The 17,608-nt window shown below is 40.3% G+C and overlaps 1 protein-coding gene across 3 annotated transcripts in view; it reads right to left on the reverse strand.

Annotated features, from left to right (window-relative positions):
* The window catches only part of GLS (glutaminase), an 85,292-nt gene extending 74,242 nt beyond the window's left edge, over positions 1-11,050 (reverse strand). For 2 of the 3 annotated variants that reach the window (XM_055398844.2, XM_055398846.2), the window contains exon 1: positions 10,427-11,050. In XM_055398844.2, coding sequence (XP_055254819.2) covers positions 10,427-10,821 — 395 coding nt within the window. In that variant the 5' untranslated portion in view covers positions 10,822-11,050. The remainder of the gene's footprint in view (positions 1-10,426) is intronic. The other variant, XM_055398845.2, reaches the window with a different exon arrangement.
* Positions 11,051-17,608: the final 6,558 nt, after the last annotated feature.

A 17,608-nucleotide genomic window follows, 5' to 3' on the forward strand; every position in this document is an offset into this window, starting at 1 on the left:
GCCCAAAGCAGAGGTTCTTCTGGTTTTATATTGAAATCAACGCCAGGTTCGACACAAAAAGAGGGACTCAGACAAACTGAAATGGATTCATGGAAATGGACTAAGGTGTTGAGAAAGCAAAACTGTGAATGTGCAGTGTGCAGAGAGGGCACTAGTGGATTCAGGAGAGCTGATTGCCGAGATCCTAAGAGTGACTGGCAGAGCGCAGAATTGCCTTTGTGAGGACAGGGAACTTAACTGGGTCCTGCTGCTGCTGCTAAGTCGCTTCAGTTGTGTCCGACTCTGTGCGACCCCACAGAAGGCTTCCCACCAGGCTCCCCCGTCCCTGGGATTCTCCAGGCAAGAACACTGGAGTGGGTTGCCATTTCCTTCTCCAATGTGTGAAAGTGAAAAGTGAAAGTGAAGTCACTCAGTCGTGTCCGACTCTTAGCGACCCCATGGACTGCAGCCTACCAGGCTCCTCCATCCATGGGATTTTCCAGGCAAGAGTACTGGAGTGGGGTGCCATTGCCTTCTCCAACTCCATATAACTCAAATGTATAACATAGTATAGTAAACCTATTAAGATAATCAAAAACTTCTTCAACTAATTAAAAAAAAATGATGCCTACTAATAGAATACAAAAGAATGCTTTGGTGTTTTTACTTGTATCTTCATTTTAAAACAATGATCTGAAAAAAATACTTGGAGCTGTTTTTAAATTAGTTTATCATTTTGATTTTAGAGTGATCTGATTGATAGAAAGCGTCCATACACCAGTAAACTGGCAGACTGAACCTGTGAGGTTGAAAGTTGAATTCACAGTGGCTGATCATATACCATTATAAGTCTGACAAAGTGATACCTCTAAATTATTTTTCCCCAAGGCTAAGTATTAGAGAATTCAGAAACAAATTTTACATTTTTTAAAGCTTTACTTTAAAAGGACTTTCTGTTGTTTCATCTTAAAACTCCAAGTGATAAAGCAAAGTGGGTAAACTGTCCCCAAATTACAGATAAAGTCAACTAATAAGGCCAAAGACACACAACTCAAGTGGGTGGACCAGACTTAGTCCCAGAAAGTCAGTACTTGGTTCCTAATCCCAGATTCTTTCTGCTATGCCACACCAACTGTGCCGAGTTGTTACACTCCATTTTAGGAGGAATACCTGGAGTTTATTCAAAATAAAGAAAGATGAGATTCCTTACATATTGAAGAATTTCTGACCAAAATGCTACAGGGAAACTACTTGTGTTAGAAGACTAAATTGTTATTCTGCCTTTTTAAAACTGCATCTTGTAAAATACAAAGCAAGGATGAGATGAGGCAGCTGTTTTAGCTGGACTTTATTTAAATTTATTCAAAAGCAAGTCAAAGAAAGAAACACAAAAGTGAGCTTTATGTGAGAAGTGGCCAGGCTGTCTACATCAGCTGATGACAAAGTGTCCATATGTACAACTTCATGAGTCTAACCCAAGGGTACAATCTGCTTGACTTCAATTTGAGACTGAGGAACTGGGCAGATCAAGTCCCAGATGTCCAACTCTGTTTGTCCTTCCAACCATGTACTCCTTTAGTCAAGTATCTGTTAACAAGTCATTCTAGTTGTAAAAATACAGATATGTGAATTCTATCACTGAAATTACTCTAATACCACACGAGAGATGACTTCCTCAAAATAACTGAAATATATAGGTGAAAGTTAACAAAAGGCCGATTTCAGCTACACATAGAAGTGAAGTGAAGTCACTCAGTCGTGTCCGACTCTTTGCGACCCCATGGACTGTGGCCCACCAGGCTCCTCCGTCCATGGGATTCTCCAGGCAAGAATACTGGAGTGGTTTGCCATTTCCTTCTCCAGGGGATCTTCCCAACCCAGGGATTGAACCCAGGTCTCCCGCATTGCAGGCAGAGGCTTTAACCTCTGAGCCACCAGGGAATGTAAGGAAAAATAAAACAACTCAAAATGGTATGAGCTGCCTTCAAAGGTAATAAATTCTCTTATCAATGAGTATTCAAACAGAGATGGATAACAACCTGTAGTAAGTAGAACAGAAGGGAAAAAAACCAATACAGTATACTAACGCATATATATGGAATTTAGAAAGATGGAAATGATAACCCTGTATACGAGACAGCAAAAGAGACACAGATGTATAGAACAGTCTTTGGGACTCTGTGGGAGAGGGTGAGGGTGGGATGACTTGGGAGAATGGCATTGAAACATGTATATTATCGTATGTGAAACGAATCGCCAGTTCAGGGTCAATGCATGATACAGGATGCTTGGTGCTGGTGTTCGGGGATGACCCAGAGGGAGGATAAGGAGAGGAGGGAGATGGGAGGGGGGTTCAGAAAGGGGAACTCATGTATACCTGGGGCGGATTCATGTCAATGTATGGCAAAACCAACCAATATAATATTGTAAAATAATTAGCCTCCAATAAAAAATAAATTTAAAAAAAATTAGCTGGAGAGATGGGTTTTTAAGGTCTCTTTCAATACTAAACTTAAAAACTTATAAAACGTTATATTAATTTCCTAATACTGGAAGAAAAAACACAGTAAGTTCTAACATTGTATGACCTTGGTTAGGTCATTTAATAACTGTAGCCAGTTTACAACCTATGTAAAACGAGGTGGAAATAGAGGTCTTTAAAATCACTTCCAACTCTAATTCTCAGTTTTTGAGCTGCTCAAAATTCCTATAAATTATATTCCTTAAATTTCCTAAGTTCCTATACTAAAAATCAGAAACTTTTACTCATTCAGGGCTATATAATGTAGACATAAAGGATTTAGATATATTTTACATATAAAGCTTAATTATCTGGGTTCTTTAAAAAAGTAATGGGAGTACCTAATGCCATGAAACTGTACAATTAAAAACAGTCAAAACAGTATATTTTATGTTACATTAATTTTACCCCATTTTTTTTTAAAGGTATGCGTAATTGGGTATAGAAGGTGAGAATAAGGGAAAATAGTTGAACTGGAGACACAGAGGCCAAGAACAAAATGTAGCAACTGATACAATAATCCACAGAAGAACAAACCATTCTAACCAAAACCAGGGTACTAGAAAAAATCTTACACAAATAAAAACAGTTCAGTGCAATGGCTACTAACAGCAAGTTACCGCAAGGGCCACCAGTTTTTGTAAATAAAGTTTTACTGCAAGAAAGTCATGCCTACTCAAATCTACAGTCTATGCCTTCTTTGCTACAACAGATGCTTTGAATACCTTTAATAGACCAGATAGCTTGTGAAGCCAAAAATATACACTATTTGGCCCTGTGCCACACTTCCCTTGGAGCATCACTGTATTTTAGCACAATATAGTAATACCCCCTTATAGTGAACCTAAGAAATGTTAAACTCTATTCATTACAATGTTTTCATATGGCAGAAAAACAGGCAACATTTTATGAGACTCACACCAAAACCAGTGAAGAAATTTAAAACTTTGATGTTTGAGGATAAAAGAGAATACAACTGGATAATGCCAATAATAGGAGCTTAACAAATCCATTCACAATCTTCTTCAGAACTTTTTTCAACACGATAAAACTGTTATACATACTAGAAAAAGGATATCAGGAGAGCAAACAAGGACAGCAGGGTAGAGATTTACAAATTTAAAATGTTTTCTCTGATTAGAAGTTATCATAATAAGAAATCTTAAAAGTAACTATATGGAGGCAGGAAAATCATCTGTTCTCACAAACCACAACTGCTAACATCGTTTTGGCTTATTTCTACTACTTTTTCTAAGCGTTTTTTAAAAGCTTGAGATGACTTGACATCAAATTGCATAGAAAATTTTATAACTTTTGCCTTAACATTATATTTTCCTATATTCCTAAAAAGTATCTGTATTCACTTTAAATGACTGAATAATAAACTCTCATGTGGATGTGCCATAATTTACTTAACCATTCCACTTCTATGGAACACAAGTTTCTCCAACAAGCATAATACTGTGCCAAAAATATTAGCGAAAAATCTACCTACCCCTCAGTTTTGTTAACCTGGACCCCTAAAAATGTACAAATATCAGTGTGGCTGTGGTGCTGTTATCCCTCTGATAGGAACTCTAACTCAGTGTAAAGCCCCAAAGATCTGTTACTTATTTTTATTTTATATTATACTATATTTTATTTACAGTGTTGTGTTTGTTTCAGGTGTATAGCAAAGTGATACAGTTATATATATATATATATGAATTAACAAAAGCAGTTCCCGTCTTTTGATGGGGAGCTCGTGGTTTATAATATAAATGGCATTATTTTGAGAGAGGGATAACTTAGGTATGGCATTGGGTTTTTTTTCTTTTTGCAGCTTGAGGCAGTTGTAAAATAATTTAATGTAGCTTTTTGCAACTGTGTATTCTATAGCATTTTTTTCATTTGGTGAAATTTTAATTGTTAATGTTTATGGCATTGTGCTTTGTACCATTTATTAAATAAAATTAAAAAAAGAAAACAAATTTTTCTAAAGTTTAAAAATCACCAAGGGAAGTTCTCAGTTCTTTGCACCTGTGTTTCACAACCAAAGTAATTTATACCTGAGTAGATTCCAGGATAAAATCTTAGCAACAACATTTCTACCTGAAAACTATTTACCTTACTTAGAGAAATCTACAGTTAGATATGTATTTATAAAAATAGTTACTTCATTTAGCTTTAAACATTCCTCTTAGTATCAAATGACTTAACAGTGAAATGGCACACACGGGCAACTCCTTGGTTTATAAAGAATTTGAAGACTGAGGTGCTTAAAAATGCAAATCCTACAGGCAGACTTTCGGTTTCTACAGTCATAATTTTTCTTCACTTCAAAATCACAAGAAGGAAGTAGTGCAGTTTTTTACTGATTTTTTAAAACTTGAAGACGCCCACATATACCTTCAACAAATTTCTCTTCAAGGTGACCCTGATATTTTTCAGACTAAAACTGTGTCTACTCCCCACTACCACACTTTTCCCTACATACAAGTCTTCACCAAATAAGACGAACTCCCTTAGTTTATTTTTAGGTAGGCAGACTTCTTTGTAAAAAATATAAAGCCTAGAAACAAGAAGCTAAACTCAAGTAGACTAAACTTGAGGAACTAATTCATGCTCCTTCAGTGAATGACATCTAAGTATTATTAGGAGCATGCAGTTTATTACAGATTGTGTCCCGGTATTATCAACGGCTAAATAGATGCATGTGGTTTAAAATAAACATCAGGACACAAAAAATTTTAACATGTACGTTATGCTTGGGCATTCAAACAAAACTACAACTCACTGATAACTGTAATCTAGAAAAAATATTGAGCAAATCACAAATAAAATGACTGAAGGGTTCACTGCAAAGTCCCACACCCAAAATTAAATATATTTTATTTATGAAGGAGGGTTTATAAGTTTGTATCGTAAATTATTAGTAGCTCAGTCATGTCCAACTCTCAGTGACCCCATGGACTGTAGTCCGCCAGGCTCCTCTGTCCATGGAATTTCCCAGGCAAAAACACTGGAGCGGGTTGCCCACCCTCCTCCAGGGGATCTTCCTGACCCAGGGAATGAACTAAATATATTTTCAATTTCAATTTAAATGAACTGTAAATATGTTCACTTTTACAAATTAAAAGGAAATGATGAAAGGATCATAACAGAATTTGTCCTCTATTTAAACAGAGGTTCTGTCTATTTAACAATGTATTACCTGGATGGGATGCCAATATTGCTTCAACTTATCAGTACTATTCTATATAGTAGATCTAATTCAACATTGCTGAAATGCTTAAGTACTTAATCTTACTTTGAAATTCAATTCACACAAAATATGAGGTAATGATTCTTTTCCTGCTGACTACCATTTAGTACTCTTGCCTGGAAAATCCCATGGACTGAGAAGCCTGGTAGGCTACAATCCATGGGGTCGCAAAGAGTCGGACACGACTGAGTGACTTCACTCACCATTTATTAAGAATAAATATGAACTACAAAAACAAAATCATACTATTTGAAGCTAACTGAAATCATTAGTTTGCACTTTCACTTTTAATATATTTTTAATTATATAGTTAAGCAAACAGCATCACTGCATCAAAGATGTGCAGCTTTTAACAGATTACTACCAAATTGCCCTCCAAGATAGATGAATTTATACTTCCACCAGCAATGTAAAGAGTTCCTATTTCCCATACCCTTTCCATCACTTAATGTAACATCTGCCAATGTGATAGGGGGAAAACGATCTTGTTTTAATGGAATACTTTTGATATTGTATCCTGTATGCATTACCTATTTTCTAAAGGGCATACATACACCTACTGATACTTTCCCAGAATCATCTTTCTCTTTTTCTAATTAAATAATATAATGCCCAAACAAAAAGTAACTTTAAAAAATGATCCCTCTTCTCCACCTGCTAACCCTTCCCAGAGAGCCTTCACTAAGACAGAATATACACATCTACATTTTGCAGAAGTGAAGTATGGCATTCTTGAGAGAGAAGATAGTATGATAAAAATGTTCATGTTGGGCAAGCATTGGGGTAAAATAGTTAATCAAAAACCTCAAATGCTACATAGAATTGTTTGATATAACGTGCACCCCAATCCATTACTGGTTTTCTGGAAGGAGTGGTATCTTGAAATTATAACTCTGTAATTAATCTTGAAACAACATGCAAAATAGATTGAAATGAGACAAAATAACAGATATATGGTGAAGATTTTAAATCTGAAGTCATCAGACTGTTGTTTAGTCACTAAGTTGTGTACGATTCTTTATAGTCCATGACATGGCCCCATGGACTAAAGCCTGCCAGGATCCTCTGCCCATTGGGTTTCCCAGGCAAGAATACTGGAGTGGGTTGCCACTTTCTTCTCCAGGGCCTCTTCCCTACCCAGGGATCAAACCTGTGACCCCTACTTGGCAGGTGGATTCTTTACCACTGGGCCACCTGGGAAGCCCCGAAGTCATTAGGTATGTGGAGATAAATATAAGAACAAAGCTTGGATGAAAAATCAACTATTACCTACACAAAGATTAGAGGATATGCTGCTGTGAAGGCAGACAAGTGGGTAAAAAGCAGAGGCCTCACAGCCTCAGGATTTATACCCAGTGAGCAACCCCCAAAAAAGCCACAGAAAAAGAGAACAATTTAAAAAGTCAAGAGTTGTGTCATGTGGTTTCCAAAATGATGGACTAATACTAACAAAATTAAATAAGAGCACTTCAGGGAAAACTGAGCAGAGATCATTACATTTTCCTGTAACATACTTAGGACAGAAGAGTGAGGTCGCTTAGCCGTGTCCGACTCTTTGCGACCCCATGGACTGTAGCCTACCAGGCTCCTCGGTCCATGGGATTCTCCACGCAAGAATACTGGAGTGGGTTGCCATTTCCTTCTCCAGGGGATCTTTCCAACCCAGGGATCGAACCTGGGTCTCCCGCATTGTAGGCAGACACTTTACCGTCTGAGCTACCAGGAAAGCAGTAAAATCTTAATCTTGATCAGTAACCTAAACCAGAATTGAAGTTGTTGAGAGATAGCATAGCCTAAGATGACAATGGTCCAGAGTTTGACTATGAAAAAAGATAACTCACATTCTACCTACTTCCAGAATATAATATTGCATGGATAATAAAACATAAGACCAAGGAAAGGAGGAAAAGCAAATATCCCAGCCACGTGAACTAATAAAATTGCTATGGTTAAGAATTAAATTCACTCTGAGCTTACTGGTAAGCAAGGCAAAAGGGTAAACAGTTAATATCACATAGTTTCACATAAATTTTTTCTAGAAATTTTTTCCAGAAACCAAACAACAAAAAATTTTCATTTGAGCCTAAAATTCAAAGGCTAATGTCCTTCTAAGTTTTACAATAAATGATGTAACTTTTAAAATGAAGAATTATACACAACAAATGTTAAACTAATTTTATTTTTCACATGGGTATTTATTTCTTTTAATAATTAATCCTGTACAGAAACTGGCAGAATCCTGACCGAGTGGTGGCATCCCAAGTGACTTGCTGACTGAGGAATGAAAGCCGAGTGTAAGAAAGGCAGGATCAACTGGAACCTTACCTCCCAGAATAAGAGAAATGTTTACCTCATAAAGGCAGAATGGATGAAGTCAAGGGAAGGAAGCTACATTTCGAAACCAGATCATTCAAGAAATAGAATCTTTAAAACAGATTAAAATTTTTTTCACAATCATTGAGACCAGTACTCTTCACTTTATCTGTAAAATGGAGATAGCTGGAATTCACTCTTGAAATCCTTGATTGAAAGTTCTCAGGTTTATCATATACTTGGATTGCTCCTAAACTTATTTAGCTATTACTCTAAACTTTGGTGTCAAAAACAGACACTTTGAACTACAGTAAACAAGGTTATCTTATTGGCCATTCAAACTCCCAGGACATCTGAACAAATATTCTTGAAGGAGTCCCTCCGTAGACTGGTTTTCTTTGGGGGCTAGGAGGAACAGGAAGGGACATTTTTATGTAGAATTGTCAATATGCATTAGACAAAGTAAGTGTTCCAAAGTTACTGGTAAGAAATGATTTATTTCAAAGGCAATGGCGATACAAGCTTCTGGAAAACATGTAAATCACAAAAGCTCAATTTTCTCACAAAAGGGGAAAAAAAGAGGGACACTAGAGCCACTGAAGAGACAGAATGGAAGACATTTTCTAGAGAAAGTCGTTCCCATCAAATAACCTTTACGGACAACTTTTAAATACTAGTAATCACATTCTTCTTTCAATTCTGTAACTCTAGACATCTGTAAACTAGTTACATGCCTGGTAATTCAGATAAATAAGTAGTAAAGTAAAGTCGCTCAGTCGTGTCCGACTCTTTGCGACCCCATGGACGGTAGCCTACCAGGCTTCTCCGTCCATGGGATTCTCCAGGCAAGAATACTGGAGTGAGTTACCATTTCCTTCTCCAGGGGATCTTCCCGACCCAGGGATCGAACCCGGGTCTCCCGCATTGGAGGCAGACGCTTTAACCTCTGAGCCAACAGGGAAGATAAAGTGAGTATCAAATAAACATACACAATTCCAGTCTCTAAAAAAGGTTGAAGATGCAGAGATTTGACAAAAGTCTATCTTTTCAGAACGTGACCACATTTGGGTCATCCAACTGAGGATGTTCAATGACCTTGCCCATAATCGTAAAGGCGCAAAACCATTATCACAGAATATCACAAATGTTGCTCATCACCAAGCGATTTTTTTTAAAGTGACATTTTTCAGTCTGGGAAAACAATTTTAGCTCGGAATGTTTTAGGATGGTGCCAATTTCAAATACAGGAAACATTAGCCAGGTCTGAGATTGAAAATGTAAGAATCCCACTTTCAGTTTGACTTAAGATAGCAACAGAAGTAGAAGAGGAGCAAAGAACAGATCACATACGATCAGTGCAAAGTCAGAAAAATAGTAAGATATAAAGAAAACAGGTAAATATTTACCTACAGTGGGGAAAAAAAAGCTTTGTGTCCATTTATATTAACTCAAGACAAAATATCCAGGAAACTGCCTCACGTACTGCGTAGAAAAAAAATCCAATTTTGTTTAAAGACTAAATTGCTGTGCACAATAGGTGAGTTATCACCCTATCACAATTCATTTAAAACACAAAAGCTACTTAATTCGTTTTTTTCAGAGTTAGCATTTTACCCGTCACATTCAATCCTGGCTATTTTCACATGTATTTTCAAAAATTCACCCATCTCATGGAAGATGTCTTTCGGGCCAGAGCTGGTTGGTCCCCAGTGCAAACAGGTGGTCTGTACTGCGTGCCCCGTCTTCTCGGCCACATGACCGTTTTCCTCCTAATCTCATTGCGGAAACGTTATTTCCGGTGCCCCAGATGGCTCTACACAAGCCTTAAGAAGCCACTTCAGAAATGTTAAGAATATTCTGCGACACTAGGCTTTTCAAGAGATGGTGGCAGAGATCGAAGGAGGGACAGGCAGAGAGGACACTCGAGCCCAGAGAAGCAAGGAGTCAGAAAGGCACAGGCTTTACCCATCGCCAGACTCCTAAATGTCACTCGGTGATGTTCGTGTGGCATCACCGCCAAGGGCTGGGCGGGCGGCCAGGCACTGCAGCCCGGAGCCGGGGCGCTGAGCACGCGGCGTGGGTCAGACACGCAGCCACAGCTCCAGCGCGGGGGTCGGGGGAGGGCGGGCACTAGAAGGGCCCTCCGGACCCTTGGCAGCTCCACCCGGCGGCGGGGAAGGGAAGTAAGGGCCCAGCGAGGGGTGCGGGCGGGGCCGGGCCTAATCACATGGCGCAGAAGGCGCAGGCCGCCCGGCATCTCTTTCTTTCTCTTTCTCGAACCTCCGCTCCCATCCCGCCCCAGCGAAGGCCCCTCCCGGGCCCGGGACCCAGGTGGGACGAAGCCTCCTGCGCCTCGCGTAGACACTCACTTTTCGCCTGAAGGCACCAGCTCCTTGCCCTCGTTGTTGGAGAACGCGTCCGTCTCCCCCGGGCCGTCCTTGGGGCCGGGCGCCTGCGGGACTGCGGGCGGCGACGCCCCAGGCTGCGGCGGCTGCTGCTGCTGCTGCGTGCCCCCCTTGCCCAGCTCCTGTAGGATCTCCGAGGGCGAGCTGGACAGGCCCCTCGCGAGGGGCCCCGCCGACCGGCCGCCCCCGCCCCACCACGGGTAGAGCCGCGCGGCGGCCACCTGGCCCGTTCGTCCCCCGCCCAGGGGTCGCCGGCACAGGGTGGCGAGGGGCTGCGCCCGCCTCAGAACCGCGCAGGCGGCAGCGGGCGGGCGCAACAGCAGGTCCCGCAGCATCGCCGAGCCTCGGAGTCGCATCATACCGCCGGGTCCGTCAGCGCCCGCTCAACAGGGGAGGATGCTCCGGACGTGGGCGGCCGCTCTTTTCCGAGAATGCGGTCTCCGGCGCGACGGCCAGAGGGCAAAAAAGGACAGGGGCAGAGACGTGGGTGTGGTTTCGGCTCCCGCAGCCGCCGCCGCCACTGCTGCTCCTCAGACTGTCCGCTACCGCTTCTCCTCACACCGCGTAGGGCTCCGCACTGAGGCTGAGGCGCAGGGGCGGGCCTGAGACATTCCGCGCGCACCCTCCCGGAGGCGGGAGGACGCCGACGGCCTGCCCCCTCCGCCAGCTCCGATTGGCTCAGGTCCTCGACCTCGCTTATGATTGGTGACTGGTGCAGTCAAATTTCTCTCGGCGCCTGGTGCGCGGAGTGTCGGGCGGCTGACGGGCGGCAGGGGGGTGTTGCGGGGAGGGAGGGGCGTGGCGTGGAGTCAGACTGACGCGTGAGGCTAGAGAGGCAGGCGGGTCTCCAGGGTAGCCCCTTCTCTCTGGCTTGGTCAGGACCGAAGCTGCCACAGTTAGAAACTGAGGGCCAGTGGTCTCGTCCTTTTCAAAACGAATGGGCTCCTGGACTCTGGGACCTCGAACTGTTTGGGCAACTGATGGGCAAGAGCCCCTGCAGCCCAGGGGCCGGCCATCAGTGGGCTTGGTCGTGGCTGGAGCCCAGGGGCCTGGCCATCGGAGCTCGGCTGTCCAAGCTTGCCGCTGGCCCCTGGTATCCGGTAAGGGCGTGTGGCGACGCCTCTGAGGGCCGCGGACCCGCGAGGGCAGCCCCAAACGAGCTTGTCCTTCTCCCAAATGTTACATTTACTTGAAACTTTCCATGGTTGGCGACTGCCCAGATGTGAAGTGTTTCGGAAAAAATGAGCAAAATCCTTTCAGCTATGCGGCTTAGCCATTTGGAGGATTGGAGTTCGGGGGAGGGCAAAGAGAGAAGGGGAAAATCCAAAACGTGACAGCTTTCCTTTTTTAAAAATTGCTTTTAAAAATGTGCAGTGACATCTCAAAAATACTTTTGAACAACAATGGTTACCCTAATACTAGTTTGCTTGAGAGCAAAACTGTAGATGCTTCTCTGTTTTAAAGCTGCCTCATCGTTGTAAAATAGAAGCATCCAGATCCTGGTTCTCTAAATCGTTTTCAGCCTAGTATCACTTTATCCATGTATACTTTTGGACCTGTAGGAAAAAAGCCGAGAATCTGACAATCTCTGACTTTTTCTTTGAGCCTATGTGTCCTATGTACAGTCCACTTTCGCCTACCCCCGCCCCCAAATTCTTTAGGCGATATCCTGAAACAATTAGTTTTAAATGCATAGATTCACAAAGGTTAATACGGCTTCCCTGGTGGCTCAATCCGTAAAGAATCTGCCCGCAATGCAGGATAACCGGCTTCGACCCCTGGGTCCAGAAGATCTTCTGAGGCAGGAAATGGCAGCCCACTCCAGTATTCTTGCCTGGAAAATCTCATGGATAGAGGAGCCTGGCAGGTCATATAGTCTATGGGGTCACAAGAGTGACTAAATGACTAAATGACCAGGTGACTTAGTGACTAACCCACCACCACAAAGTTTAATGGGATAGTTTTTATGCAACAGGAAGGGTGTTGTAGGGGCATCATTAATTGGTCATCAGATTTAGTAATGTGATGAATCTTTAAATATTGCACTAGATTAGTATTAGTATTAAGAAATGTGGCTGAACCTACCAGTATGTGACCTCTGGCATGTCACAGTTTTGTCCTGTTTACTTTTTTTCTATCTCTCTTTAACCAGAAGAATATGGAGCAAGCTATTATCATATGTATACTTTTTTCCCCAAGTTAAGACAATTGCAAATCATTTAGGCGGTTTTTATTAGTACTTAGTGTTGCTGCTAAGCTGCTGCTAAGTCACTTCAGTCGTGTCCGACTCTGTGTGACCCCATAGATGGCAGCCCATCAGGCTTCCCTGTCCCTGGGATTCTCCAGGCAAGAATACTGGAGTGGGTCACCATCTCCTTTTACCTGAGGTAATTGATACTTCTCCCAACAATCTTGATTCCTGCTTTTGAGTCATCGAGCCTGGCATTTCAAAAGATATACTCTGCATATGAGGAACCAGAGATGAAATTGCCAACATCCTTTGGATCACCAAAAAAGGAAGAGATGATAATATATATATATAAGTTCCACATCTTGCCTTTCACAAAAACTAAAAGGTATTATTTGTTGACCTAGAGCTAAATAGAAAATAGTTTTCCTTTGACTAACACCTTAAAAGAGTTGCCTAAGTATTTTTGGTTTGTTGGTTTGTTTGAAATTCTTCTATTTAGAGAACAGAGTAAGGCTCAGGAAGCCTCTAAACAAGCTTCTGCTGCTACTTCCCTTTCTTCTCTTGGTTTCCTGCTTTAACTGGCCAACTTCCTAGCCTCACTGATAAACCTTGCCAAACATAACTTATTTTTCCAAAGCTGAACTTAGATCTTTATTAAAGTATTATAAATCCTTCATCTACATAATACAGATAGCATTGGTATCTTACAGGGTTGTTGGGAGTGTTAAATGAATCAATACATGTATGGCACTTAGAACAATGCAAGTTGAATTGTTTTAGCTATAATTGTTATTATTTTCCCATAAATGAATAAATTTTATTGTACAGTGTGATTAGTTGTCTCATCTATTACTGTAAAGACAAATAAGCAATTGTTTTAAACCATGTAATCATAAAATACCATTTAAGAAGAAGCTTTTGTTTTTGTTGTTCGGTCACTAAGTCATGTCTGACTTTTTGCAATCCCATGGACTGCAGCATGTTGGGCTCCTCTGTCCTTCACTATATCCCCGAGTTTGCTCAGATTCATGTCCACTGAGTCAGTGGTACTATCTAACCATTTCATCCTCTGCCGCCCCCTTCTCCTTTTGCCATCAATCTTTCCCAGCATCAGGGTCTTTTCCAATGATTCAGCTTTTTTATCATGTAGCCAGAGTATTGGAGTTTCATCTTGAGCATCAGTCCTTCTAATGAATATTTAGGGTTGATTTCCTCTAAGATTGATTGGTTTGATTTCCTTGCAGTCCTTAAGAGTCTTCTGCAGCACCACAGTTCAAAGGCATCAGTTCTTCAGTGTTCAGCTTTCTTTATGGCCCAACTCTTTCTTTGCAGCTGAAGTTGGAAAAGTTGTACATAATCAGCAAAAACAAGATGTGGAGCTGACTGTAGGGCAGATCATGATCTCCTTATTGCAAAAGAAAATGCCAATGTCCCCAAATAAGATAATTTTCTTCATTTTTAGAAAACAAAGCAATAATTTGCAAAGTATCTTAAAATAGACTACTACAAAGACAGCTTAAGCAAAGCTAGGCTCAGTGCCTGGAGTACCACCTATTTGCAAATAGCTTTTAGAAAAGAAATAGTACTAAATGAAGAATTGCTAGACCAAAAAGCATAACTAAACCAGCTTGAATGTACATGTCGCATACAATTTAAACCTAAAAATCTACCATTTGCCATCTATATAAATTAAAATGAATATCTGTTCCTTGCAGTATCACACAAAAATGGCAAGAGAAATTTTAATCAGATCTGAAGAGATTGTTTGAATGGTCTCATTTAAAATACTAACTATATGGAAATCTTTTTGAGAGTCCTCTGATGGCTGAGATGGGAGTTGGGGTGGTAATCAGTTATTTTTCTTCATTTAGAGTGATATTGTAAAGATTTCAGTTAGTTTGGTTTATAAATTATTTAGACTTAGGTCACGATTATATGCCTGGAGCCTCCAGGTATTTACTGATTTTTCAAGTGATTTTCTTATTTTTTTTTGTAGATTCATAGAAAATATTAAATTAGACTAAATCCCATCTTAGATATCAGAAAGTTGTATATTAGCAAAACCTTAAAAAGTTTGATTTTATAAATGGCCAAAACGTCAGTCAAAAGGATACCTGCTTGAGTCTGAAAACCTCTGTGGTTGGTTGTGTTACTGTTCCCAAATATTTTTCTCTCCCAATAGGAAGTCTTTACTTCCTCACCTTTTTGAATGGGAGGCTTGGCCTTATGCCTTGATTTGTTCAATGAAATGTGAAAGAAAGTGATGTAGGCCACTGCTAAGCAGAAACTTTAGGAGTCATCCCTTGTTTCTGTCATCTCTCTTTTCCTTTTGGTACATGAAGAGCATGTCCACAGAGTGGATGAGTCCTTCATCTGGGTCCCAGATTGATGGAACAAAGCTGGAGATGACTGTGACTAACACAGACTACGAAGAGAAATAAACAGTACTGTAAGGAATTTCAACTCGGGGGTTATTGTCACAGAATGACTTAGGTTGATCTCTATATTATCCAGGTTGAATGAAAACTTGGCAGCCATGAGACTCATATTAATTACAGAGCGTATTCGAGAACTCTGAAAACTGGCAGCCAATCTCTAGCACAGTTGAAATATTACCACTGGGAGGACAGTCAGAATAGGCATTCTCTTTCAGGGACAATTAAAACTAAAGTTTAGGTAGGAGATATTTGATATTTATAAGTATATATTTGGACACTTTGGGGAAAATAAGCAGTGGTTTGAGGAATGAGCTCCATATCAATTATACTATGTTGGATTTATGCTCTGAAATCTAATGTTGATTCAACATCTGAAAGTTGTCACGTTTTCTAAGCTCTGAAAAAGAAAAATGAACCTGGACTGTGTCAATCTGCTCTTCAAATGGTAAGATCGTATTACCAGTTTGGAAAACAATTATTAAACTCTGCTGAAATAATTATTTATGGAGCTAAATGCAAAATTCAAACATTTGGGAGAAAAGCATCATAGTCCACAGCAAGGTATTTTGATTTTCTGGGTAAAGAGAAATCGGTATTCATCCTCTGTATAGAGCAGGTTCCTTCAAATTTACTTTTCAAGCATCTGACCTTTGCAATTGGCATGTGAGTCCCTCTGTCTAATTATAAGTCACAAGAGGGAACTCTACAAAAGAAAGGTTGACTTGTGATAGCACTGCTTCTCATAGTGACAATACCATGAGGCACAGTTTCAAAAGGCACCCCAGAGAGTACGAGAGTGTGATGTATTAAAAAAAAAAAACTCTGTAGAAACAGTCTAAATGTTTTATCAGTAGAAGAATGGCTTAAAATAATTATCATATTTCTACATTTTACATGCGGCAAAATATATTGTCTAAAATTAATGGCCCCCATATATGTTTAAAGTGGATAAGCTTCAAAAACAGATTACAGATGGATATGATTATAAAACTGTAAAATATGCAAAACAATATATTATTTACAGATGTATACATATGTGATTTTAAAAGTTTCAAATGTGCATAGGAATGATAAACATCAAATTCAGTTCAGGGGTTATTATCTCTGTGTATATATCATGATGCTAAAGCTGAAACTCCAATACTTTGGCCACCTCATGCGACGAGTTGACTCACTGGAAAAGACTCTGATGCTGGGAAAGGTTGGGGGCGGGAGGAGAAGGGGACGACGGAGAATGAGATGGCTGGATGGCATCACCGACTCTGTGGACATGAGTTTGAGTGTACTCCGTGAGTTGGTGATGGACAGGGAGGCCTGGTGTGCTGTGATTCATGGGGTCGCGGAGAGTCGGACACGACTGAGCGACTGAACTGAACTGAACTGAACTGATATATCATGAGGAATGGGATTGAAGAAATGTACAAAGAGCTTCAGCATATCTGCAATGACTGAATTTTTAAAAAATAATTTTTAAAATCTGAAGCAACCATGGGACTTGGGTAGTTGATATACAAATGTTTGTTATATTCTCTTTCTTTTTCTCTGTGGTTGAAATATTTCACAATTAAAGAAATGGCACTTTGTTGTAATGTTGGAAGACAATATTTTTCTCTAAAAATATTAAGTGTAGAAAATATTCCAAACTAATATTCAATTTTTAATGTTTCCTTTTAAACCCTTTAAAATTTTGCCGAACCAATGCTGAGTGATACAACTAGTAAAAAAAAAAAGTGTGTGTGTGTGCACAAATGCACTTGCTGTGCAGTGTCTGACTCTTTGCAACCCCATGGACTGTAGTCCACCAGGCTCCTCTGTCCTTGGAATTTTCCAGGCAAGAATACTGTAGTGGGTTGGTCATTTCCTTCTCCAGGGGATCTTCCCAACCCAGGGATTGAGCCCATGTCTCTTGTGTCTTTTGCATTGGCAGGTGGTGTCTTTAGCTGAGCCACCGGGGTAGCCCGGTGGTAAAACAACATAGCTACCTTGTAAATATATTTCAGATATGTGTCCAACAAAAAAGGCTTTACAAAAGGTATAAATGACTAACATTTAACTAAAAAACTGATAGAAAGAATAATTTGGTTTTTGACCATATCAAACATAAATATGAAGGTAGTACATTAATACAGTATGAATAAAAACATTTTTTTTCTCTTGAAATTAAAGAAGTTCTTTATCTTTGTAACATTCCTTTTGGGGTAAGGTATTAATTGTTAAATTTTATGGCTACAGAAATTATAAGTTAATAAGATAACAGCTCTAGCAAAATGAGGCCCTTGCCCTCATTTCTTTTGAACCATCGAACAAGTACCTACAAAAGACCTGTTTCCTGGAACAAAAACATCACATGACTCTTAAAAATCTTTAGGAGTAATTTCCCCAATGAGAGGCTCAGTAGGTAACTTGAGTAAAACAGACCATTATTATATATTATATTAGGGAATGATTTAGCCCCAGTAAGTTGGAATTGAAATGCTCTGTATAAAGGGGCAGTAGCTAATCCACCTGAGCCAATTT

The sequence above is a fragment of the Moschus berezovskii genome, chromosome 2 (assembly GCF_049115385.1).
Source record: "Moschus berezovskii isolate FMDL1 chromosome 2, NW_MosBer_1.0, whole genome shotgun sequence".
NCBI lineage: Eukaryota > Metazoa > Chordata > Mammalia > Artiodactyla > Moschidae > Moschus > Moschus berezovskii.